At 49.4% G+C, this 24,282-nt stretch overlaps 2 protein-coding genes and 1 long non-coding RNA gene across 27 annotated transcripts in view; 2 read left to right on the top strand and 1 right to left on the bottom strand.

The window, feature by feature from the left end:
* The window catches only part of Usp40 (ubiquitin specific peptidase 40), a 66,840-nt gene extending 52,673 nt beyond the window's left edge, over nt 1-14,167 (top strand). For 8 of the 21 annotated variants that reach the window (XM_048808755.1, XM_048808758.1, XM_048808756.1 and 5 more), the window contains 8 exons: nt 1,610-1,730; nt 3,788-3,882; nt 5,273-5,391; nt 6,074-6,139; nt 7,145-7,355; nt 7,500-7,595; nt 8,817-8,964; nt 11,831-13,618. In XM_048808755.1, coding sequence (XP_048664712.1) covers nt 1,610-1,730; nt 3,788-3,882; nt 5,273-5,391; nt 6,074-6,139; nt 7,145-7,355; nt 7,500-7,595; nt 8,817-8,964; nt 11,831-12,204 — 1,230 coding nt within the window. In that variant the 3' untranslated portion in view covers nt 12,205-13,618. Of the gene's footprint in view, nt 1-1,609; nt 1,731-2,298; nt 2,430-3,787; nt 5,392-6,073; nt 6,140-7,144; nt 7,356-7,499; nt 7,596-8,816; nt 8,965-10,192; nt 10,215-10,401; nt 10,556-11,830; nt 13,619-13,865 lie in introns of those variants that run through there. The other 13 variants (XR_007349548.1, XM_048808759.1, XM_048808760.1 and 10 more) reach the window with 13 other exon arrangements.
* A 66-nt stretch (nt 14,168-14,233) lies between these two features.
* Dgkd (diacylglycerol kinase delta) overlaps nt 14,234-24,282 on the bottom strand; it is a 97,080-nt gene continuing 87,031 nt past the window's right edge. For 4 of the 5 annotated variants that reach the window (XM_048808765.1, XM_048808766.1, XM_048808767.1 and 1 more), the window contains 6 exons: nt 22,875-22,986; nt 22,700-22,792; nt 21,859-21,978; nt 18,454-18,571; nt 17,317-17,447; nt 14,234-16,501 (listed from right to left, as the gene is read on the bottom strand). In XM_048808765.1, the coding sequence (XP_048664722.1) occupies nt 16,412-16,501; nt 17,317-17,447; nt 18,454-18,571; nt 21,859-21,978; nt 22,700-22,792; nt 22,875-22,986 (664 nt within the window). In that variant the 3' untranslated portion in view covers nt 14,234-16,411. The remainder of the gene's footprint in view (nt 16,502-17,316; nt 17,448-18,453; nt 18,572-21,858; nt 21,979-22,699; nt 22,793-22,874; nt 22,987-24,282) is intronic. The other variant, XM_015481592.2, reaches the window with a different exon arrangement.
* On the top strand, nt 17,441-18,933 carry LOC125618303. Its single transcript, XR_007349556.1, has 2 exons — nt 17,441-18,217; nt 18,524-18,933. It is a non-coding gene; the product is annotated as an uncharacterized LOC125618303 (long non-coding RNA).

Here is a 24,282-nt window from a genome sequence, read left to right as displayed (position 1 = left end):
GGGGGGGCACTGGGGATTGAACCCAGGGGCTCTATCACTGAGCTAAATGCCCAGTCATTTTATTTTTTTTATTTTGAGACAGGGTCTCACTAAGTTACTGAGGCTGGCCTTGAACTTGTGATCCTCATGCCTCAGCCTCCTGAGTCACTGGGATTATTTTTCAAAGGTGGAGATATTCTCAGGGCCTTCTGCATAGTAGGCAAGCACTCTTGCCACTGAACTATGCCCCTAATCCCATAATTTATTTAACGAATCTCTTTTTTTGAAAAACACTATAAAAAATATATAGGTGCTATTTTGCATATGTATGATAAATTCCTAGAACAGAAATTGTCCCACCAAAATTATGGCCTACAATAATGTGAACATCTTCTAAAGATGGACCATGGGTCATAGTTTTTGCTCCCATAAAAAATTTGCACTGGGTACCCCTGTATACATGGCTTCTTATGCATGCACATGTATCAGAAAGTAAATTGCTAAGTGTGGAATGGCTTACTCAAAGGACTTGGATTTTAAATTTTAACAGATATGACTAAATTCCTGTCCAAAAACCACAGGTCATGAGCTTTAAGTTTATTCATATTTTCACCAACATAGCATATTATTCGATTTTCTGGGTTTTGACAGTCTGCTAGGTGAAAAAAAAAATGGAAATTGGGTGTTTTGACTTACATGTATTTAATTTAGGTTGAATATTTGTTAATCTTCATCAATTTAATTAAGAGATTGTACTATGCATTTTTTAATATATATATTTTAAATATTTTACAGGAATGAGCTCTGTAACTATAACCTATTCTCTCTCTTAATGAATCTAATTTCTTCTGTACTTTAAAAAAAAAAAAGAGGTGGGGCCAGGTGTAGTGACGCACACCCATAATCCTAGAGGCTGAGGCTGGAGGATTGTGAATTCAGATACAGCCTCTGCAACTTAGCAAGGCCCTAAGCAACTCAGCGGGACCCTGTTTCTAAATAAAATACAAAAAAGGGCTGGGGATGTGGCTCAGTGGTTAAGCATCCCTGGGTTCAATTCCCAGTAGCAAAAAAAAAAAAAGTGGGAAGAACTAAATTAGTAAAACTGACAATATGGGGCATGTATGAAGACAATGGATTTGTTTCATGTGGTTTGCTTCATTTAACAAATGCATTGTGCCAGGGGTGCTTCCAGTGCCTGGAAGCAGTGGTGTGGCATCTTTAGGCAAAAACAGTAAGTATAACTCATGGCAGTTGGTAAATTGAGAAGGAAAAATAACAACTTTAAGTACATTTTATGCCATCCATAATTTTTTTTCTCTGTGTGGAAGTGTAAGTGAAGATTCTCTTTAATTTTTGTACATCACAGCAATTAAAAATGTTTAGTTCTAGCTGGAAATGGTGGTGCATGTTGTAACCCTAGTGACATGGAGGCTGAGGCAGGATAATTATGAGTTTAAAGCCAGTCTGAACAACTTAGTGAGAACCCGTCTCAAATTTTAAAAAAGATCTGGGAAGTAGCTCAGTGGTAGAGCACCACTAGGTTCAGTTCACAGTATTAAAAAAAAAAAAAAATTATACACACACACATTCATATAGATATATAGATACACACACACATTCTGTTTTTCAGGGTTTTCTGAAGGTGCCCATCTGGTGGTACCAGCCTCGCGGTCACTCAGGACACTGGGAGAGTCAACACCAGCCTTGTACCTCTTCTCAAGGCAACGGCTGGAGAGCTGCTAGCACCCAAGGTGAGGACAGAATTAAATTTCCACAGCCAGCCTGTCATGGAGAAGTGAAATGCCGCTTCTGCTCTGGAGTTAACAGACATTTATTTGAAAAACGCAAGGTTGAAAACCAAAGCCTGTTTATTCCTTTTTAGTAATAACAGCACCACCTGATCTCATGCAGTGCTTTGCAACTCTGTAAAGCACTATATCTTAATATTATATCAATATATGATACTTTTTCAAAGATCTTTTAAATATCAGCTCTCAAGATCCTCAGAGCAACAGAAGCCCCCTTGTCGCCATGTAGCAGAATGTTGGGGCTTCAGCCTGTTCCGTTGTCCACTGGGCAGAGGCCAGAGCTGGGGTTCACATCCTGTGTGTTTCGTCGTCTTCCCCCCCAACTGTCCCCAAGAACTGCTTCTAGGGCACCTGGCATTTCACTCCTTGGAGAAGAAATGCAGGAGTACAGTGTTGTCTCGTTCTTGGGTGCAGTGAACACGCTGCAGTGGGCAGAGTCCCTGGCAGTGACCAGACTGCCTTAGTGTGGGCTTCCACTTCCTCTGTCCACACCTTTTAATCTCTTCTGAAGGTAAAGAGACTTTGCTGGTGCTGGGCTGGGGATGGAGCGCAGAGCCTCACACATACAAGGCAAGTGCTGTAGACACAGAGCCACACCCTGAAGCCCAAGAAAATGTTCTTTTAATAGGGCCGAGTTTTCAGGTATATTTTTCTTTTTATTGTGCTTTGCTTAATTATTTAGCTTTTTTTGTGCCTTAAGGTATTATGTATTATAATTCTATTTTTTTGAACCTCTTCAGAATGAACTTAATATAAATGAGTCAGATTCTCTACTTATTGTTTGAAGTTAGGTCTATATATGTAGAGTAATAAAATATGTTAAAATAGCTGTGAAATCGACAAAGTTATTTTTATTTGGGTTGCATTTGTTTTTGTTAACGAATCCTAAAAATGCTTGGGTAATAAAATAGTAATTACATGCAGAGTTGAATTATAGATTTTTTTAAAGCATGCATAATCAGTATGTTTCTCCATGAAATTAAGAAGATTCATTTTTGATAATGCCTCTTTGTTATAACTAGAGGGAAATGTTTCATCCTTTCAGTAGCATCAGCCTGCAGTTTCCTTGAGACACAAGACCACTCACAAACAGGGCTTTTTCGCTTTATCTACTTATAATTCATTTGTAATTTCTTATTATGTATTAGCAGTATAGCCAGCAGTAAACAAAACATTTCATTAAGGCAAAAATTACAGACAATATTCTGAATTTAAAATTTAGCAGCTTTTGGGCTGGGGTTGTAACTCAGTGGTAAAGTGCTTGCCTCACACACGTGAGACCCTGGGCTCAATCCTCAGCACCACATAAAAATAAACAAATAAAAATAAAGATATTGTGTCCATCTACAACTAAAAAAAAATATTTTTAAAAAAAATTAGCAGCTTTTATATCCAGAGAGCATTTTAGTTTTCCCATTTTTGGAAAATACTCAGAAAGGCCTTCTTATTATTTAGATTTTCTTCATTCCACAAACAGTTATTGGGCCTTTAGTATGTGACACCCACCATATCAGGCATTGGGGAGACACACAAGACAGGTGGGCTGCACCCCTTGAAATTCCTGTTCTGTTTTGACAATGCAGAGGAAACTATATGTGCACACAAAAGAGGCTCCAGCTGAGATCAGAGTCATAAGAAAGAAGGAAGCCATGTCAAGAACACAGGCAGGGTGGCCTACCAGCAATGTCTTCTTTGAGGAAAGAAAGAATTTGGAAAAGAACATTATAGATAGATATTACCAGGGTAAGCTCCCCAGAACATTCTGCCATCAGCGTGCTCCCTGATTGTTAATTCACCAGGCAGTGAATTCTGAGGGAGCTCTGATTAAAGGGATTCAGATTTAGAGGTTCTTGAGTGACTTTTTAGTAAACCTGTTTACAATATCAAAATCCTTTGCAATATCAAATAAACCCATTACAATGTCAAAATATGGCAGTGTCTTTCAGAAATATGAAATAAGTTTTAAATTCCTGCCAAACATCCACCTCTGTCCTTTTAAGGTGCCCCTGGCCATGTGCCTGCGGAAGTTTCTCTCGTCTACTTGGGAGATGTGGATATCTCAGAAGATGCTGCTTTGGTGGACCTGAAATCTCAGGTCAGACTTCTTCCTGTAGTGGGCCTTAGTGGTGATATGGCTTCTTCCAGTGAGATATTAATATGTTCTTCTATTTCCTTTCCCTCAATTGCAGTCTGTTCTGATATGGCACTTGCTCTGTGCCATGTTCAGGGGTAAGTACCAGCAGGCAGCGGACACCGCGGCCAGACAGCCCCGACTCTGTTTCCATCTTTGCCCTCGTGGCTTTCACTTATTGACGCTGACAGGCATGCTGTGCTTGTGTTTGAATCTACCCTTAGCAACTCGTGGCTTATGTTCATTTTTATTTTTTAGGGAAACGTGGTTTATTGAAACATCCATAAAGCATTCACTTGACATTGTTTTGTACCGTCGTGAGCCATATGTTAAATGTCGTTAGATACAAGTTGTGTTATCAGTCTCCCATGGGGCAGGTACCAGCTTCTGTGTTAGGATGCTAAACTGGATGTCATGATGTTTTCTTGTGCGTTAATGAGCACAGAGAAGGCGAGTTGTGTCCAAATGGAAAGGCCAAGTGGAGCATAACCCAGAGAGCTGAAGAAGCATCTTGCTGTCATGGACAGATATGAACTTGCTTTTTACTTAAAGGAAAGTACACAGGGCCTCTGTATGCCTAGCAGTGGTTGGTGTGTGGCTCATGTGTGTCCTCAGTGTATGAGATAACATTCTTCCAGAAAGCCAGTCACTACGCCGGTGAGGACAATTGGGAAGATGCTTGTTTTCTTGCATTAGGTTAATGAGTGTTTGGGCCTACTTACTGGAGGCAAGGATTTTGAAGTATTTCAGGATGAGAAGTAACCTGGCTGGGAGTGCACACAGCCGGGAACTGTGCAGCACGCAGAGCGGCTCTGCTCTTGTGAATCACACGTAGAACTCCCTGTGGAGTTTGAAAACATGTGGAGTTTGAAAACATGATTAAAATGCAGCTTTTGGCTCATATGTAGAAACAGGCAACTTACCTATTTCTCCAGCCAATTCAGCAGTGAGAAATATGAAAATTTTTTAGGATTAACTTAAGAGTTAGCTATTCCTGTTATTTTTCCTGGTACTGGGGATTGAACCCAAGGCCTCACTCTATCACTGGCACTACAGTGACATCCCCAGTCCTTCGGGGGATTTTGTTTTCGTTTTGTTTTTAATTTCATTTTGAGGCAAGGTTCTCACTGTATTGCTGAGGCTGACCTCAAACTTGCTGTCCTCCTGCCTCAGCCTCCCGAGTCCCTGGGATTACAGGTGTGCACCACTGCACCTGGCTCCTGTGAGTTCTTAAATAGACTTTCTCATTACTTAAGGTGTGCATTCCCTCCGGTGTCATTGTGTACTGCTTCATTCCGTTTGTTTTAATGAGTGTTTTTAAACCAGTGAAGAAATGTCTTTTTTCTTTGTCTAGGCCAGAGCCTTAACCCCTTCCTCAGAGCTTGCTGTCCCTGCCCCAGCCCTCCTCAGAGCCTGGACGGTGGAGAGCAGGCGCCCTGGCAGGCTCTTACGCACTGACCGGCAGCAGCTCAAGTAGGTGTCTTGCAGGAAGTTTGCTGTGTCTCTCTGCTACCCCTCAGGACTGGGTGGCCAAGGAGCCCCCATGAGGAGACTCTTCCTTTGAGTCAGGTGACAGCATCTGGGAGGCAGATGACACCTCTCACTGTTATTTAACTCTGGGATAACTTCATCTTTCCTCATTAAGTATAAATGTAGCTTTGTGTGTTTCTCCTGTGCTCCAGAGACTGTAACATAAAAAAAATTGAAGTGGAAGTTAGGAGCAAGCTGTCTCTCACTCAAGAAGTGTTTGCTCAGCCTTCTGGAACCTTGAATGAGCAGGTTGGGGGCATGGACAGTAACTGTCATTTGCCTTAGAAAAAGCATTCCTGTGGGATTCTTTTACATCAGTTCTGATTGCGAGCCAAATAGCAAGGGTGTGAGAATCTCAATCTTGGCCAAACAGTGGACCATTTCTCTGGCATCTTCACAGAGCACGATCTCCCTGTTTAGTCGGGAATGACCCAGGTCTCTAAATAATCCCCACAGCAAGTATTCTGAGTTTTCCCCTTTTCCAGAAGTTTGAGCATTCTTACATAAGAAAACAGCCTTTTGCTTAAGGAAAAAGCTTAAAACTAGCAAAAAAAAAAAAAAAATCATTGTCTTGAAAAATCAAATGATGTTCCCCCCAGTGTTGTTTTGTTCCACTTATTACCAGGGAATATAAACTAGGACGGAGACCCGAGATCTGCCTGGAGCCCCTTCAGGAGGAGGAGCAGCTGGGGTGAGTCCTCCTGCCCAGGTGGAGCCCTGTGCCCGTCTTCTCACCGCTGCTGGCCTCTCAAAACTCCTCAACCTTGACATCCGAGTGGTATTTCCCCACTACCTCTAAGTAGTCTAGCAACTTAAATCAGAGTGTATTCTGGAAATGTGTTAGGAGTTCTGGCGTCTGGAATTGAAACTCAGCCACCATGAAAACAGAGCCCCCCTTGCTCCCAGCTCCTGACCAGCCAGGCCCACTTCTGTTCCTGTCACCCACGCCACCCAGCGTGCTGCCCTGCTCCGGGTTAAAACACCATGTAACGGGACTGCAGTGTTGAGATCACGCCTCGTCTCTCCTCCTAGAACACGTCTCTCTCCCCTTTTTCCCATCCAGTTCTCACCTGTGGCTTTTACCTCGTATCCTGTAACGATGTCTGTGTGTCTAGGTTTTTATCCCTCCCTTTAAATATACTCTTTCTCCTCCCCCTGCCCAGGGACCTTTTCCTGCTGAGCTTTCTCTATCTGGTTCCCTTTCCCCAACTCTGAGCCCTGCATTTGTGCTCCCTGGCTGCCCCTCAGCATCCACATTTATAGTTCCTAATATCGAGTACATAATTGTGTGCCTCAAACTGTCTTTTTTTTTGTAGCTTCCCACTTCTGTCTCTGAACCAGCATTTCCTGGGGGGCTCCATGGCTTGAACCTGTCAGGCTGGCTCCTGTTCCCTTCCCCGCAGGAGTGTGGGTCCTGCCCAGGCCTCAGCTCTACCTCAGCTGCCCCTTTCCCCGCTGCTGCTGCCTCTCCAGGATCTGTGTTGGATGCAGGGCGGTGTCTTTGCTTCTGTTCTTCGTCAGGATTGAAGGAAATCCTGGGGAGAACAAAAGTTTCCTGCCAGCATTGAGGGTGTAGGGGAGTCTGAAATAAAACCCAGAAGAGTTCTGGGATGCTTTGCCCCCGTGCCCACCCCACGCCCTAGCAAGTATTGTGTGCCTGGTTGGTCCTGAACCTGGCATCCTGTTCTCTGTGCAGCCCCCAGGACGTACTGCTGAGGACGCAGATGCGCATCCCTGAGGAGAGGGCCTACGCCCCTGCTGTGGACTTGGTGTGGAACACCGCCCGAGGCTGGACCACCGGCTCCCTGAGGCAGAGAGTGGCCGATTTCTATTCTCTTCCTGTGGAGAAAATTGAAATTGCCAAATACTTCCCTGAAAAATTTGAGTGGCTTCCTATATCTAGCTGGGTAATGCTATGGGGCTTTCCCAGAGGACTTGGGGCTTCCTGGCCTAGCAGTTAGGGCAACTGCAGTTTCTCACAGTGATGGGCTATTTAGTAAGAATTTGAGGTTGAATTTTATTTTTATTTAAGATGTTTGATTTTCCTATAGAACCAGCAAATTACCAAGAGGAAAAAGAAGAAAAAGCAAGATACTTTGCAAGGGGCACCCTATTACTTGAAAGATGGAGACATTATTGGTGTTAAGGTGGGTTGGTTAAAAGCAAATTGACCACTCTGACAAGACACAAGAATCAAATAACACCATAGAAAAGTTTATCAGATCGTTGAGACACAATGATCCCCATTGAGATCATTTCAGATAATGGGTAAGAAAGAGAGAGGCAGACGTCTGGTAAGAATAGTGGAACCTTGACCTGAGAACTGTAAGGGACAGTGGAAGGAAATTTAGACCAATTCCACCTGTGACCATAGATGTAAAAATTCTAATAATAAAACACTAGCAAACAAGCCTGGCGAGCGTGTTTTAAAGATATTGCTATGTGATAACAAAATATATTTATCCAAAGAATGCAAGCATGGCAGTGTCGAGACTATACCATGGGATATACATATATATAGTAGCCTTCTCTCCTCTACCTGAGAGCGGGGCTGTCTATCCCATTGACTGAGGTGGTTTTTTGTTTGTGCCTTTGTTTTATAGGGATTCACCATTTTTTAAAATATATACAACTTTGGAATAGGAATTGTAATCATGCCAGTTTATTGAAAGAGATGATCCTGGTTATGATGTGGTTGTCTCCCAAGGAGGTGCACCAAGCAGCAGCCATCCCTTCCCAAAGTCACTGAGGCTAACACCCCAAGAGTCACGCTTTGAAATGTGACCACTCAGGTGGGGAAGCCCTTAACACCAGACTAGGGCCAGGCCAAGGAACTGCCCTTTCCTGCCCTGTGGCCTGGAGGCCTGCATTGTGGTTGAACTCCGAGGCAGGTAGCAGGAGGTCAGGGTTTACCACAAAAAGGATTCACAGGTAAAACTGAGGCTGAGTGGAGGGAACAGGAGAAGGAAGCTCTGTCACTCATCCTGCAGCGAAGGAGCCCTGAGGGAAATGCCAAGGTCGAAGCTCACACTTCAGCTATAGAAACACATTGATTAAAAAAAGTAACAGAATTTATAAAACAAACAGCTGTTCCCAGCACAGCAGATTGGAGACCTGCTGGTCAACGTGCATGGTTTCCACCTGGGTCCCCATAAAGCCCCTTTTGTTTGGCTCAGTCCCAGTGGGAGCATTTGTAGTGGAAGGCAAAGGTCAATGGCTAGAATTAATTTCCCTTGTGAAGCCCCCACAACTTGCTCTCATAAAACACTAGAACATTTTACATCCCTAATAATCTGGTTTATATTAATCTGAATATTTCCTTTTGTCACTTTAGGTGATTTTTTTAAACATATCTCTTTAAAATATAGGCTAAACGGACGTGGAGACATTGCTCACTAGCTGTTTTACTCTTGAAATGTAGAACCTTCTGGTCGATGACAGTGACGACTTCAGCACAGCCAGAGACGATGCTGAGAAAGAGAAGCAGGAGCTGCTACCTCGGGGGAAGAGGGACAGGTAACTGGGGCCTCACACTCACCACGGCCTCCCCAGGCCCCTGGCTTCTTACTTCTGTTTGGAAAGTCTGGTGAGGACTTGTGCTGTGACACAAACCACTCTGCCACCCACCTTTTCATGCCTCCTGCAGATGGCTTCCTTATGGCGCTTCTTGTGGAGCGTGTGAAGTCCCTGGATAGCAGGAGTCATGGGGAGGCCTCCCACCTGCGCCCAGTTTGCACTCTCTTCCCTCCTCTCCTCTCCTGCCACCTTGCCCCGTTTCCTGGGTCTTTTTGCTCATATATACCCTCAGGTCCCCACCACCTAAAATTCCAAGACTCCTGAGCTGGTGTGCCAAGTCCCACCCTGCCACCTCCACCCTGCTGCTCCTGGCTACCTCAGCCTCACCATCTTCTCCAACTCTCTTAAAGGTTCCCAAAAGCCTGGCTGCTCTGCAGTGGCTACTCTACGTCCTCATCTTACTTCTCTGCACTGCTCAGTGCCTGTACCCTCCCCTAGTGTGCAGTGCCCCTTCCCACCGCCAGGGCCTCCTTCCCTCCACCTGTCCCATGCACACTGGCTTCCTGCATGTCCTTTCCCCACATGGCCTGCTGGACTCACTTCCACCTTGGGTGCTTGCTCTGCCACACTCTGAGTCTTCCCAGAGTCCAGCCCCCTTCTGTCCTCCAGGCCACGCATACCCACCAGAATCTACTGGAGCACTTCACAGGCCTGCAACTGAATTCCTGAAGCTAGGTTCACTCTGCACGATCCTGCATTCCCAGCTTCCTGTCTCAGTGAGGCTCACTCTGTCCACACTCTCCACTGCTTCTGCCTCAGATCTACCTGCCCAGTCTGGCCCCTGCTCATCTCCTAATTTTCACCTCTTCCCACCCTCCACACCTTGGACAGCAGCATGCCAGACACATGCCTGCAGTGAGCGTGCTTTGCCCTCTGCTGTGGGACATCAGGCTGGAGGGGGCAGAGGCTCAGGCCAGGCAGGTCCATGTGGCTCAGAGTCTAGGTATCGGTGTGGCTGGAGGGACTGAAGCAGGGAGTGCATAGTTCTGAGCAGCTGCTGGGCTGCTCTGTGTTGGATGAGTCATGGGAGAAAGAAGCAGGAGAACTCTTGAGGCAACTGTCACACTCGACATATGACGGTCACATGTCGGGCAGTGAGGATGGAAGGATCTAGAATTCGAGCTCTCTAAGCAGGACGTTTCCTTCTCATTCTCTGCTGTATCCCCAGTACCTAGAACAGTGGTCAGAGCGTTGCAAGAAGTTTGTTCTGCAGGTGGGTGTGAACTTCCAGGCCCAGAGAGCTGTCTGTGCTGCAGTGTGCCAGGACACGGTGCTCTGCTTCCCTTCCCCAGTCCTTCCAGCATCGGCTGCCTCCAGGGAAGTCATCCATGTCTCCTTGAACCGCGGGCGCCATCCTTCCTGCTCTTCCTCTTGCAGACGGTTCCTGGCAGCACTTTTTGCAAACAAAAGTTTGTGTAGCTGTCACCAAGAGTCTAACCTGCTGAGCCTAACCTGTCCTAGTCACATGGTATCAGAACAGTTGTGTCCTCAGAGCCACCACTCATGCCCTCCTCCATCCCAGCATTGTTGGGTATGTGGTGACCACGCTGATTATTATTTTCATTTTATTTTTCGGAGAGTTAATAGTCACATGCTGCCAAATGCAAACACAATGAAGTGCCTGCACCTGTCTCCCCAGACAATCCCCCCCCCCCCCAGGGACCAGTCACATGCACAGCCTTTGAGAGCACATGCTTTTCCTTCCTTGACATGGGAATTTCCTGGTGCACTTGCTGCCCCTGGCACATGCTGGGAGTGTGGCATGCTGCTGCAGTGTGCAAGTGGACCCTCATTTAGGAAATGACACCCAACTCGCAGACTGCAGATGTGGGCCCATCTAGGGCTTGTTCTGTGAGTAGAGGGACTGGGTCAAAGGGTAAGGCTGTTGACAATCTTGGAAACATACTTGCAAATACATGGAGAGCTGATAGGCCAACGCCCGGGAGGTCTGAGCAGACAGTTCGCAGAAAGGAAGCGCAGCCGCCTGCCAGCGCGGTACACTCACTCACTGATGAGAGACCACTCAGGTTGCCACACGCCCCAGCACTGCTGCAGAGGGAAGCGCAGGGCTGGCGGCCTAGCAGGCATGCAGTGCCTGGGACAGTGTCCCCTGCTTGCGGGTATGGGTTTAGAAGGACCCTGGGAAACAAGGCAGCTCCTACACTGTTGAAGCACAGGCCCACCAGACATGGACCCAGGATACACGGCAGCTTGATTCACTATGGCCAGGTCCCAGGCATGGTCCAGATGCACAGCAGGGGACAGATCTGAGTCTTGAGTGTCCACAAACACATGTGTGCGCACACAAGCCACACAGACATCAGATTGAGCAAAAGAAGCCAGACACAGAGCACCCAGGTTACTCCTGGGGGTGGGAGGTCACAGCAAGAACTAATCTGGGAGTCAGAGTGGCAGCGCTCTCAGGGCTGGCAGAAGCTGCCTCATATCCCACAGGTGTGAGCGTTTGTGAGGACAGGTGGAGCTGTGTGTGAAGTGCGTGCACCATGCATGTTAGAGTTGAGTTTAATGTGAAAAAAAGTAGGTGCTGCTAGTAGGCTGGAAGAGACCCAGAGTCTGGCAGGCTGGGTGGCCAGGGTACGGCAACCGTTGTCCCCTTCATGGGGTTGGCGGGAAGGTAAACTGGAGTCCTCTGGGGGGCAATCTGGAAATACCAGTCCATGCTGCAGACATGTCCCTGTCGGCCTGATCTAACCTGACCCTTGATATTGGGAGGTATGTTGGCGTCACCCTAGACCCTTCTGCACGAGGACCACAACCGAGTCATGATGGTTTCTGTCTCCCACAGCCAAGAAGTCCTTTGTGCACAGAGCAGTGATGTCTCCAGTGCAGGGACACCTGCCCGGCCCCGAGGACCAGAAGCTTCTCTGTCTATTCACGTTGGGAGCTTCAGATAGCGCTTGCAACAGGATGTGTCCCAGCACAGTGCCCAGGCTCTGCACAAGGCCAGCTAACCATCAGTGCCTTAGAAGCAGGAGAGTGGTTTGTGGGCGACGAGTTGGCTGCATCCTTGGATCTCAGATCCTCGTCTTCACCTGCCAACAGAGGGACAGCTTTTCTCAGGCTGGGCAAACGTACTCCATAGCTCAGCTCCGCAACATACCTTGGCCCATGGGAGCCAGCACAGACCCAGGTACTGTGCAGGAGCCACGCAGGTGTTGACCTCACGCCACACCTGACCCCAGTGGCCATTTTTCCAGGAAGCTTACCACTTGTGCATTAACCACAGGTATGGACAGGTGGCTTATTGCTCAACTCAAGATAAACTTGTGTAAGATCCACACCTGTATAGTTGCTTCCACTTTAACCTGCATTGAAGTGGGTTCTGATGGTCTGTCCCATGGTGCAGGGGGCGCTGTGCTTGTTTATATCAGAAGGAAAGGGTAACCTGTGCCTCCCAATCTCCGTCCCCCACACGGTTCTCTCAGGTGACACGTTTCTTGTCAGAGCTGTGGCTCTGACACACAAAGCACACCGCCACAGAGAAGAAAGCCTCAGGTAAGGCCCACCTTGGGGTCTGAGGTCAGAATACTCTTGCTGCTGCCCGCAGCTCCTTGGCCTCTCCCTCTGGAAGGCTGGTAGGAGGCAGGACCAGGGGACAAGGCCCCACAGTTGTGGGTTCCCAGATGTCTTGGGCAGGCTCAGTTGACACTGAGTAGCCTCAGTTGATTAAAACAGACGGGGGGAAAATGTAAAATTTTTCCCCTTAATTCAACACAGGTAACTATTCAATTTAAATTAAATTTAAATAGCATTTGAGAGCTAGCACTGCATTAGAGTTGACCGATCTAGGGTGCTGGACTGGCAACATCTCCAGCACATTCCTGAGTTGTCATGTGCACGCTCCCCCTAGTGGTCACTTGTTATTTCAGTTCCCCATCAGCCCTCACTGCCTAACACTAACACAGAGCTGAGGGCCGAGATGGGGAGGCACTGACCATGCAGCTTGGCACTTAGGCTGCAGGCTGTCCTGCTGTGGCTGCTATCTTCTCAGCCCTGGATACTCAGCAGGTAGCCCTTCTTCCCCCTTCCCAATCCCCCCAACACCAGGTGTCTTCAGTCTTTGTAGAAGCACTTGGGCTCAGACCAACAAGCCAGGGGGTTGTGCAACATGGAAGTCAAGGCCCAGTCCTCTAGACACGCCCCGAGGGGTGCGATGATGTGTGAACTAGGCCTCAGTCCTGTGGCTCCTGCCCAGGCCTGCTGTCAGCTGCTGTGTCGGCTACTGAGGGCATTTTCCCAGCGTGCCTTCATCCCATCTTAATATTAATGTAATAGCTGAAACATTCTGCTTTGAGGAGCCAGAGGCCTTCCCAAACCTCTGAAATATTCTCAGTGCTGGCCAGCAGGGGGCGCCCACCTGGGTGCTTGCTGGGTTTTGTTTGTTTTTGTTTTCCAACTGGGCATGGGGAGAAAGCTAAGATTTTAAGAAAAAAAATAAACCATTTTTAAAGTTGTAGTCTTCCATTTCCTTTATACGCATCTGCTTCGTGTTCTACTTGCTTGAGATAGGCTGTAAAGGCCTTCTTTCCCAGGTCCACGTCAAATGCTAAATAAACATGGCTTGCATTTAGAAGTAGCGTGCCAGTGCGGCTTTGGAAATCAAACAAGTATGTTTGGGTTTTAAATGAATCCAGATTCATGGGAAAACTGTAGTGGAAGAAACTGGATGTCTTCTGGTCCTCCTCTTTGTCAGGGTAGGGCTGGCGGAGGAGTGGAGCCGCAGGAAACGTTCTGGCAACAGGAATGGGGCAGGGCAGGGGCAAAACTTACTAACAATCCAAAATTGTGGCTTCACTGACACTGGTTTCCCTTAGGAACAGACTCGACAGCAAGGGACCCGAGATGACGGCACCTTCACCTATCTGGACAGGGCACTAGCAGCCCCTCAACTAACTCCTCCCACATTTGAAGCATGGCCCTGGTGGGGTTTAAAACACAGCATGTGGCACTGCGCCTGTCCTCTTTAGGGAGGCACCACAGGGCTGAGCGCCTTGGCCCAACCCAACTTCCCACCCCCCAGGCTCAGTTTTTTAACCCGGAGACCAGACCCCACGGTGGCTTTCCGTTTTGCTTTTCAGCACCCAAAATTCATTCAGCCCATATTTAGAGCAGCTGAAAAAAATCTGAATTCAGTTTGGCAACCAGTATTTTAGTCAATGCACAGGAAAGTTGATAAGGACTCGGGCCATGACGATCAAAACAGGCTGGTTTATTTATACACAGAACAAGGTATTTACAGCTCTGCTGGGCTATGTACATAACAATACAAGAGGCGGCTGCTTTCTGGTGGCCACTATATAAATTAAGATTATAAATAGAGGGGTGAGCCCCAACCGGGCACAAGGCCTCTTCCCCAAGACCTAAGCAGCCCCTCCCTTCCCTACATTCTTTGCCCTGGGACTCTGAGCAGCTGACCCAAGAACGGCAGAACAGGAGGACCATGGCCTCGGCCCCAGGCGTGTGGCACAGGCCATCAGTGCTCCTCATAGGCCCTTCTCTGCCGACTCTGAGAACTATGGTGCATTTCTGTGTGACCAGTGTTGTAGTCACTGACAACACCAACTGTAACGCCCCCAGCCCAAACCCAGTGCTTCCCCCAGAGGAAGACTGAGGACTTGAGATGGCCCCAGTGCAACTGTCGGCTGCTTCTTGTGTCCCCTTCTAGCTTAAGGTCCAGTCTGACCCAGGGCTTGTAGTACCACGGGCACAGGATTGTCACCTCCACGGTTATCCTTTCCCACTTGGAAATCAAGTGTCTCCCAGGGCTGGATGACTACTGTCTCCACCAACACTACCTCAGGCAGGCGGCAAAGTCCATGCTCGGTCTCCACCCAGGCACCCACGCCACTGGAATTGGGCCTGAGAAAGGCCCAATGGTAGACACGCTGACTCCACACTCGACTGGAGCCCGGCCCCCAGCAGGACCACTGTGGGGAGTGTTCACAGGGCAGAGCACACAAGACCCTGCAGACCCTGGACAGTCCACACACCGCTCAGCAGGTACCTCTGAAGTGCCCCGAGCAGCTCCCCACCCAGCCTCCCCACATTAGATGGGGTGACCCCACTAAAGGGCCGGGCGGTGCATGGAGACACTCATACACTGCCTTCTCTCAGGTGTACAGCTGCAGCCTGGCACCTTCCTCAGGAGGGGGCTGTTACAATGTTACAAGACCTTTCCGGGTGGCATTACAAGCCCCTAGGGCAGCTTCCTAACAACCAACTTCAAAAAGGAAAGAAAGGGCTGAGTCGGTGGCAGTGAGGACCAAGGGCGAAGGACTGAGCCCTGCCCTGGGGCTGGAGCTAGATCCCTGAACAGAGGCAGGGCAGGAGTCCTGGGCCAGAGTCATCCAGCCCAGGGAACCACTTGATTTGGCCCAGAGTCTGCAGACAACCTTCAGGGACACCAGGTCTGGTAGCAGGAGACTAGATGCTAGTCCATGGTCCGAGAATCTGGGCCTCCTGATAGGAAGAAGGACCCAGCCCACCCAGGGACGTGCTCCTGGAAACCCATACACTCTCCCACAGAACAGACAGGTTCCCCAGACCTGGGAAGCTTCTCCTCCCCAGAAGTACTGAGCTAACCCCAACCCACACACCCTTGTGGCTCCAAGCGGGACTCCTGAGGTCCATGGTATCCTGTAGAAAAGAGGGATGTCCATGCCCACAGCCTAAGAGAGGATGCAGAGGAGGACCGCAGGCCTGCAGTGAATGAGGAAGGCCTGAGAGCTGAGGAACAGAACCACGCGCTGCCTTGGCTGGACGAGAACTTTGCTCCCCTCCTCTTTAGAGCAGGTTAAAGCAAACAGAACTCAAAACAAGTCCGTTCACTTTCAAGACCAGCAGAGTACACAGCCTTTGTTAGAAACAAAAACCTTCTGAATGAACAGGGCAGTAGCAGTGGGCTGCCTCGTGGGGCTGCTGGGAAGAGCCACAGGGTGGCTGTCAGGCACAAAGAATGTTCTGGCAGGGGCCCACCACGCACTGAGCCCAAACCATGCTTCTGAGAGCCAGCAGGGGCAGAGATGGTGCCACCAATGTGGCCAACAAAGCACACGCAGAGGGGCCCACAGGGTAACCCAGGCTCAGGGCCTAGGCAAGTTTCTGCAGAAGCGTCTGGTACCCAGAGTCCCTGTGGCCCACGACAGGTCAGTGAGAGCCGAGACTGGGCAGGACTCTGAGCTGGGAAAGGTGGTGTTTCAAAGGTAGCTGTGTTGGTATGTTCAGGACTCCTGGAGCTGTTATGGACGGGAGTCAAGAGCGGCTTCCTGTCACTAACAAAGGGAGTAGCACCATGAGAGGCCAGGGGCAGTCCTCCCTGGGCCTCAGTCGCGGGAGGAGCGGAGGATGCAGGCCGAGAAGACAGAGGCTAGGCCTCGGTGGCAGGGGAGCCCCGGCTCAGTTCCTTGATTCCACACAGGATCCTCTTCATGTGTCCCACTTTGGTTACGCCAAGGTCCTGCAACAGAGAGGACAGCCACCATGGATGCCAGGAAGGGGGCCCAGACCAAAGGGCTCTACAGATGGGTCTGCACAGCGGACCCTTCCCACTCTGCTTCTTGAGCACAGATGAGGGTAAGAGAGACAACAACAGTGGAACAGACAGAAATGGCACAAATCACGATCGCAGGGACACCTAGCACACCGTTCCTGTGTCCTCCAAGTCACTGACGCCGTCAAGAACGATCCAACAAGACAAAAAAACAAAACACAGGCCTAGGAGCAAGTGGATGGCAGGTGGCCTCAGGAGAGGCACTGCTAAGAGGGGCGGTGGCCTTTTGCCTTCTCAGGACTTGGCCAGTAACAATGCCCAGAAGACAGGCTACACGGGCTGACTCTACAAGTCAAGGGCAGTGGGTGCAGACCCAGGGGCACATGCACGAGGCGAGCTGCCTCAGCACCTGCCCAGGAGCAGCACAAAGAAGTCACATTATGTGACAGGGCTCCAGAAATCCTTCCACTCACAACTTAACCACAGAGGACCCCACACACCACTAGGCACCGGAGCTCTTCTGCTAAGTGTGGGAGCCTGGGGCTGGACCCTCTGGGGCTTCTGAGGTCACACAGCCCCTTGTCAATATGGCCAAGCAAATCAAGACTCCCCCCAGTGTCTGCTCCTAGCTTCTCCTGGCTGTGGCAGGTGCAGCCATCACTGCCAAGAACCGTGCAAAACTTCAGGATGCTAGGACCTGGCCAGGAGCGGGTAGAGGACGGAGCTGAGAGGGGCTACCAGGAAGCCCCATGCAGGTTCCAAGAAAAAGCCTGTGAAAGTACCTTGAGGTCCCTCCGCTCCAGGTGCAGGAGCTCAGAGCCCCGGATGTCGTGCCGCGTGAAGATGTCCTTATACTCACAGAGACTGAGGTGCTCCAGCCAGGCAGCCACCTCCTCTGTCCCCCAGAGGTGAACTGTCGAGACGGAAAAGCACGAGTGCAGTGAGTGCCCAGAGCCCAGCGCAAGGACAGCCAGCGCCCGAGATGCCCCGGCAGTGGCGCCCACCACCCAGCCACAGGCAAGCACCCTCCCGTAGTGCAGTGCAGAAGAGACAGGAGCCACTCGCTCGGGTGTGAGCAGCAGGAGTGCTGGCGTCTGTTCCTGCCAGGTGGCCACTCCCATGTCCCAGGAGAGATCAGACACCACCCAGTCCTGGGGGGAACACCTTTGTGTGGCCAAAAGCCAGTGTTGGCTCTCACGGCTGGACCATAGCAGGAAGGGAGAGAGGCAGTTAGACTTTCCAGACTCAGCCGCCATCATGAACAGAAACCCAATTTCTGGTCAAACATGCAAAGAACAACAATCAAAAGAGCTGCCCTGAATGGTGGCAAACGCGCCCAAGAGAGTCCAGGTCGGGGCCTGCACAGCACCCAGAGGGCTACACACAGCTCAGTGCTCAGCCAGCCCTTCGGACAGAGATTGTAAACCCCAATTTACTGACCCTGAGGAAAAATGTCCTTTTGGATCATTTTCTATTGATTTCCTCACCCACAATCACTGGTGGCCTGGGGTTCCTGGCTTAAAGACCTTGATCAACGAATCAATCAAACAGGAATCAGCAGCTTTTCACAAGGAGCAGGCAGAGGACCCCAGCACAGTCTGAGTCCAGAGTTTTATGTCTCCAAGTCTGTCTTGTCACCTCTGCTGTCCTCCCTACCTCAAAGCCCCAACTCAAGGCATACAGGTCAGTGTCTCATCACCCTGGGTCTCCATGGGGGAGCAGGGCATGACAAAAGTACCCAGCCTAGACAGGGAAAGCAAGCAGGGGGAGGTGCTGCAGCTGAGACAGACCTGCGCAGCCACGTGACTGGAAGTCACAGCAAAGGGACCACAGGGAACGGCCTCGCAGCCGGGGGAGAAAAGCAGAGGCCAGGACCGCTGGCATGGACAGACAGAAACACGCAGGAGAAAGGCAGGTACCCGGGGCTCCCAGGCTACTGTAAGCTTCTTTGTTCTTGTTGTTTTTCTCCTTTTTAAATTTGGTAACCAGGCGGAATTTACCACTGCGGCTGCGTTTGGAAAGATCCAACATCACATTCTGTTGGGGAGAAGGAGAAACACTGGGCGTCAGACCCTACCTTATCGAGGCCTTGGTCATGCCCTACAGAGGCGGGGTGGAGGGAGGGAGGGGTAGGAAGAGACACCTCCTCCTTTCTTTTGGTTTTATTCCCTAACTTGTCCTTGTATGTACTACTGATCTTCATGTCTTTTAAACGTTTTAAATGGTCATTGTCATATCATCTATTTTTACATTCTACTTTTTTAACTTTTATAACATTGGCATTCTTCTCGTGACTGAAAGCATTTTTGTAAATATTAACTACCCCTACATGCCACTATATGAAGATGATTAAAACAGACCGTTCAGCCAGTCTTCTCGTGTTGGATCACGAGGTTTGATGACCAGTGTTGTACGCTGCCTTTCTAGATGAGGCTTTTCCTGCGTCCTGCCTCCTTTCCTGGGGATGCACTACCTACGCTGGAACAGTTGGGGATGGGGGGCAGAGCCACAAAGAAATGGGGTCCTTGTCTTGCAGTCAGCAACAGCCACTCCTCCACAGGATGTCCCCAGGGACACAAGGAGGCAAAGGTACTCGTTCTGTGACATGCTGTTTATAAGAGAGACGCCATAAATAAAGCTTGAAAGTATAAGCATGGGAGAGAATATACCAAGCAAGTAGACTTGAAGATTAAAAGGGTCGTTACATAATGACAAAACCTATGTGTACCTAATACCATAGGCTCAAAATAAATACTGTAAACATGTACAGAATCAGAAAATTTGAGAGACATCTGTAATTCTGGTAACAGTTATATAGTAATTGATAAATCAAGAAAAAAATTACAGCCAGGCGCAGTGGCACACAACTGTAATCCCAGTAACTCAGGAGACCAAGGCAAGAGGCTCGCAAGTTCAAGGCTAGCCTCAGCAACTTAGCAAGACCTTGTCTCAAAATTAAAAATAAAAAGGGCTGGGATGTAAGCTCAAAGTAGAGCACCCCTGGATTCAACCTCCAGTACCAAAATGTATGTGTGTGTATGTGTGTGAGGGTATGTGTGTGTGTGGAAAAACTGTCAGAAGGGACTTGACAATGTAAACAACACAACGGCACACAAGGCTCATTTACAAAACCAAACACCTTCTGGACCACTGAGCAAGTCGCAGTAAATTTCAACAGAATGTGTCTCCAAGCACAGTGAAATTACACTAGGAATTGACAACAAGAACACAATTAGAAAAATCCCATACACTGGAAAATAGAAAACATACTTCTAAAAAACTCATTTAGATGCTTATTTAGCACACTTTATGACTACTATAATCATAAGTAGCATTAAGTCCATAACTACATAGTTATTTTCCAGTATAAAGTGGCCCCCGTCTGTTGTCTTAGATACATAATTCTATTTTAGCATTGATACACACAGTCCCCAACTTAAAATCATGAGACTTACAATGGTGTACAGAGGTACCCCACCACCATTCCATTCTCACATTCGGGAATGATTTCATGAGATAGCATACTGAACCATAAAACAGACTTCATGGGAAGCAATTTCACCAACTGCAATTTTCTGAGCATATTTACGGCAGGTGAAGCTGAGCTCCAATGTCTGACAGGGCAGGTGTATTCAATGCATTTTCAACCTACCATCTTTTCAACAATGAGTTTATTGAGAACATAACCCCCTGTAGATCAGGAACACGTGTACTGTTATTCTGGATGTTTTTACTATGCCTTCTTGAAATTGTTTCATTTTCATCTGTCATAAGTTGTTTTTTTGTTTGTTTGTTTGTTTTTTTAGATTGGGGGTACAGGAAAGAAAACAGGGCCATGAACAACAATATATGGCCAGGTTTCTTTTGAACACAATCTGAGGATAATCTGCTTTGAGGAGAAAGACCTATCATTTTTCTCTTCTTATTTCTGTGCTATTAGCTACATCCTTGCTAGTCCCTTATTTTCTTGTACAATTTAAGAGTGTAATCTATTTCTGTCTTGTGTTTTGTTGGAACCAGGGATTGAACTCAGGGGTGCTTAACCACTAAGCCACATCCTCAGCCCTTCTTATACTTTATTTTGAGACAGGGTCTTGCTAAATTGTTCAGAACCTCACTTAGTTGCTGAGACTGGCTTTGAACTTATGATCCTCCTGCCTCAGCCTCCTGAGCCACTGGGATTACAGGCATACACCACTGTGCCCAGCTTCTGTCTTGTGTTTATCCAATAAGACATAAATCTATTAATTTAATCTATTATTATTCTATTAAAACTACCTTTCAGTTTTTTAAAACATGACTGACTACATTTCTCTATTACCAAAGGCATGAATATTGTTTTTGACTTTTTTCCATCTTAAGAAGAGGAATTTAATGTGCTTCCAGACCCTATCCATATCCTTTCCCGGCCCCTCCTCACCATCCACTTTGTTGGCTTTGATCATTTATAGGACCACTGTTGAATATTCTACATAATCATTTTAGTAATTTTAAGTGAAAATCTGTATCACATTTACAATGAACTATTTAATCAATTTTGATGAGCTTGTTTTTTCCTTTTATACCAAAATATCTGCAGTCTTAAGTTTCTGGGTTTTGCAAATTGCCTAGACTGCCTCCGTGTCCCACAAAAGGTCTGCACGTGCTGACCAACGCCTGAGGGTCTGAGAGGAGTGCTGACCGCTGCTGCCCGCCCCTGCCACTGCTGCCAACAGGCCCCAACAGAAGCATCTGACACAGGGGTCTGAGTGCGAGCCTACTAGTTAGGGTCCCATCTACCCCAGCTATTAAACCTGCAGCCAGCTGGGTGCGCACAGAAGAAAAGTGTGAGTGGGGAATGAAGATATCAACGTGTCCCTATCAACAGTGAAATTCCATGAAGCTGCCATAGTTTTTCTTTCTTCCTCCCCACCCCCCACCCCCAGTGCTGGGGAAAGAACCCAGGACCTTACACATGCCAGACAAGTGCTCAACACTGGGCCACATCACCAGCCAAAGCTGCCATTTATCCAATGGATGTGTCTCCACACGAGCAAACTGGGGCTGGGCTCTGCCTTCTTCCTACTTACCGCCCAATCAGTCCTGCAGCTGTTTTAGAGAACAGTGTGTGCCCAGTGGTCAAGGGGTCTCTCAACCCCAGCCCCAGCCCATTCCTAGGCACACAATCTCTCCCTGCCAGGAAAGACGTCTTAAAAAGAAGTCTCGAGGATGCTACCAGTGGCTGGAGATCCATGCAATCCCAATCCCAAAGCTGAAGGGTCCATTGAATGCTGGCAAGTGCTACGTGCCCAAGGGGCACCACACTAAAGCCTCAGACCACATACCTCTTCATCACCAGGCTCTGTGGGCTGGCAGAGCCAGGGCGTATCTGCCAGCTTCCTAAGCTGCCGGTCCATCTCGGCGAGAGCAGCACCCAGCCGCTCCTTCTGAGGAGGGTCCAATTGCTGCTCCAGTAGGAGAAAGAGAAACACAGCTGCTGGCCACAGCGAGACACCAGGGCCAGCAAAGCCCAGGCAGCCGAGGCCCTCAGACTGCTTACGCTTTCCAGAAATGAAGCCCCAGGCGTGGGGACAACCCCAGGACCCCCTTCCTAAGCAGTGTCTGTGGAGGTGAGAGGCGGACTCTGCTCTGGTGATAGGAAGCCACATGCCCTACGTGGGCTGGCATCTGACCTGTTCAGGGTCCCTGTCTCCTTTCCACCTATGCCAACTGCAGAAATGCTGGGAGCAACTAGACAGCAGCATGACACAGGGGCAGCACAAGGTCCAGGTACAGAGTGGACTGTGACACTAGCCTGGGAGTCCCAGCAAGTCCTTCCCACATCCTCCTTTTACTCCAAGGAGGCTGGCCGGCCCCCATTCTAGCTTCTGCATGGGGCTCCCCCAGGGCTGGTTGGGGCAGGCGACAGCCCAGCAGGTCTGCTCCTCGAGAAGGGAGGGTTCAGTGCCCACAGGGCCTAAGGGAGAAGCACATTGCCCACCACCAGGCACTGCCACAGGCCCTCTGCCATGCTGAAGATGACCTGGTTGAGGTGCTGCCAGGGTCCAGGTGCTGACCTCAGAGGCCCCTTCCTTAAGGCTGAGAGCCCTCAGTGCCCAATGCCCTGGAGATAACAGTTACCTCCCTAGCAGAGCTAGAGCCCTGCTGCCCCCCGTGTCAGCTCACCAGGGCCATCTTCCCAGACAGCAGCAGCTCCGTCTCGCTGCGCAGAGCCCTGATGTTATTCACCATCTCCAGGACAAAGCTGCAGTTCAGCCCCTGAGAGGAACCAGAATGCACATCCATGTAGAAGGCCACGGGCTATGGAAGTCACAAAGGCCAGACCTGGGGAGACCAGTACCTCCGCAGCCCTAGGCTTGCCATACACTCGATCCATGGCCTTGGAGCTGGCATTGACGGCATGAGCGAGCTCCTGCTCCACATCCCGGTGGCACTGGGCTACTTCCCGGATGCTAGAGAGGAAGAGAAACACAGCTTGCTTCAGGCCAAGGGCAGGACGGCCCTTTGCACACTGGTATGAACATAGTCCAGGACACCAAGACAGCAGAATGCAGGCCCAGTGCAGCAGGCCAGTGGGGACTGCGGCTCAGCTATGCTACCACACACAGGTACAGCCACTGGCCCAGGAAGACCTTGCCAGCTGCCTCCTGATCAACAGCCGACAGCGGACAGTTTAAAAAGGACACCTGACATCCAGATCCCAGCTTTTCCAGTGAGGAAAACGCACAAAATGAGGCTCAGACCTTGAAAACAGCAAGCAGACAGCAGGCCAGCATGCAAAGCCACACAGGAAGACCCCGGCAGGGCCACAAATGGGCCAGAGGTGCAGACGCTGCAGGAACCAGAGCTCCTCGAAGGCCCAATCCTGGCCTGATGACTGGCTGAGCTTGTAGCCCAGAGTGGAGCCCTCCAAGGGGAGACAGTGAAGGCACAGCCAGGGCACCTCTGGGAAGCTGAGGTGGGACAAAGGGGGACATGGCAGTGCAGGGAGAGGCCAGGGGAGCACCCCACCCTGACCAGGGAAAAATGCAGCACTGTAGAAAGCACTACTCCCAGCAGGCCCCTGGGCCACCACAGCCTGTAAGGGAGCCCGTTGCCCAGCAAGCAGCTGAACGAATATGTAAGGCCAAGTACGCCCCCAGCCCCATGGCCGACCAGAGGCAGAGAAGGGGGAAAGAAGGGTGGCCCCCCAGTGGGAGGTGGGAACAGCAGCAGTTGCTACCCACCAAGGAGAGAAGGCGGTACAGGACAAGGACATGTGGCCAGTATGGACTAGAAACGTCTCTGTGGGAGGGACCAGATAGCAACTAACCTATAGGACAAGAGCCTAGAGTGGGGAGCCTGGCCCACGGCCACCCCTCACATCAGGGCTACCTGGGAAGGGCAGACCCAAGGGACCCAGCACACAAGATAGAGCAGAGGAAGGGAAAGCCCAAGAGAGGCACAACAGGGACACCAAGGAGCACCAAGCAGCGTGCAGCTCTGGCAGGGAGAGTGCCACTGAGCAACGGAAAGAATTGGGGATGGCGGAGAGGGCCCCAGGTGAGCAGGCCGAGTGCGACCTGCTGGAGCCCACACCACGGCAATGGACCCCGTGGACAGTGCTGAGCACTGTGTCACAAGGGCCGCAGCTACTCCAGAAGCCACTTGTCAAAGAAGAGAAAGTGCCTTGTACAGGTATCTTTAAAAAAAAAAAAAAAAACAAATTTAAGAGCAAAGTGCAAATCTGCTCTCCGAAATAAAGGAGG

This window comes from Marmota marmota, unplaced genomic scaffold (genome assembly GCF_001458135.2).
Source record: "Marmota marmota marmota unplaced genomic scaffold, marMar, whole genome shotgun sequence".
Classification (NCBI taxonomy): Eukaryota; Metazoa; Chordata; class Mammalia; order Rodentia; family Sciuridae; genus Marmota; species Marmota marmota.
The sequence above is the reverse complement of the archived record's forward strand: the minus strand, read 5'-3'. Positions and strand labels throughout refer to the sequence as shown.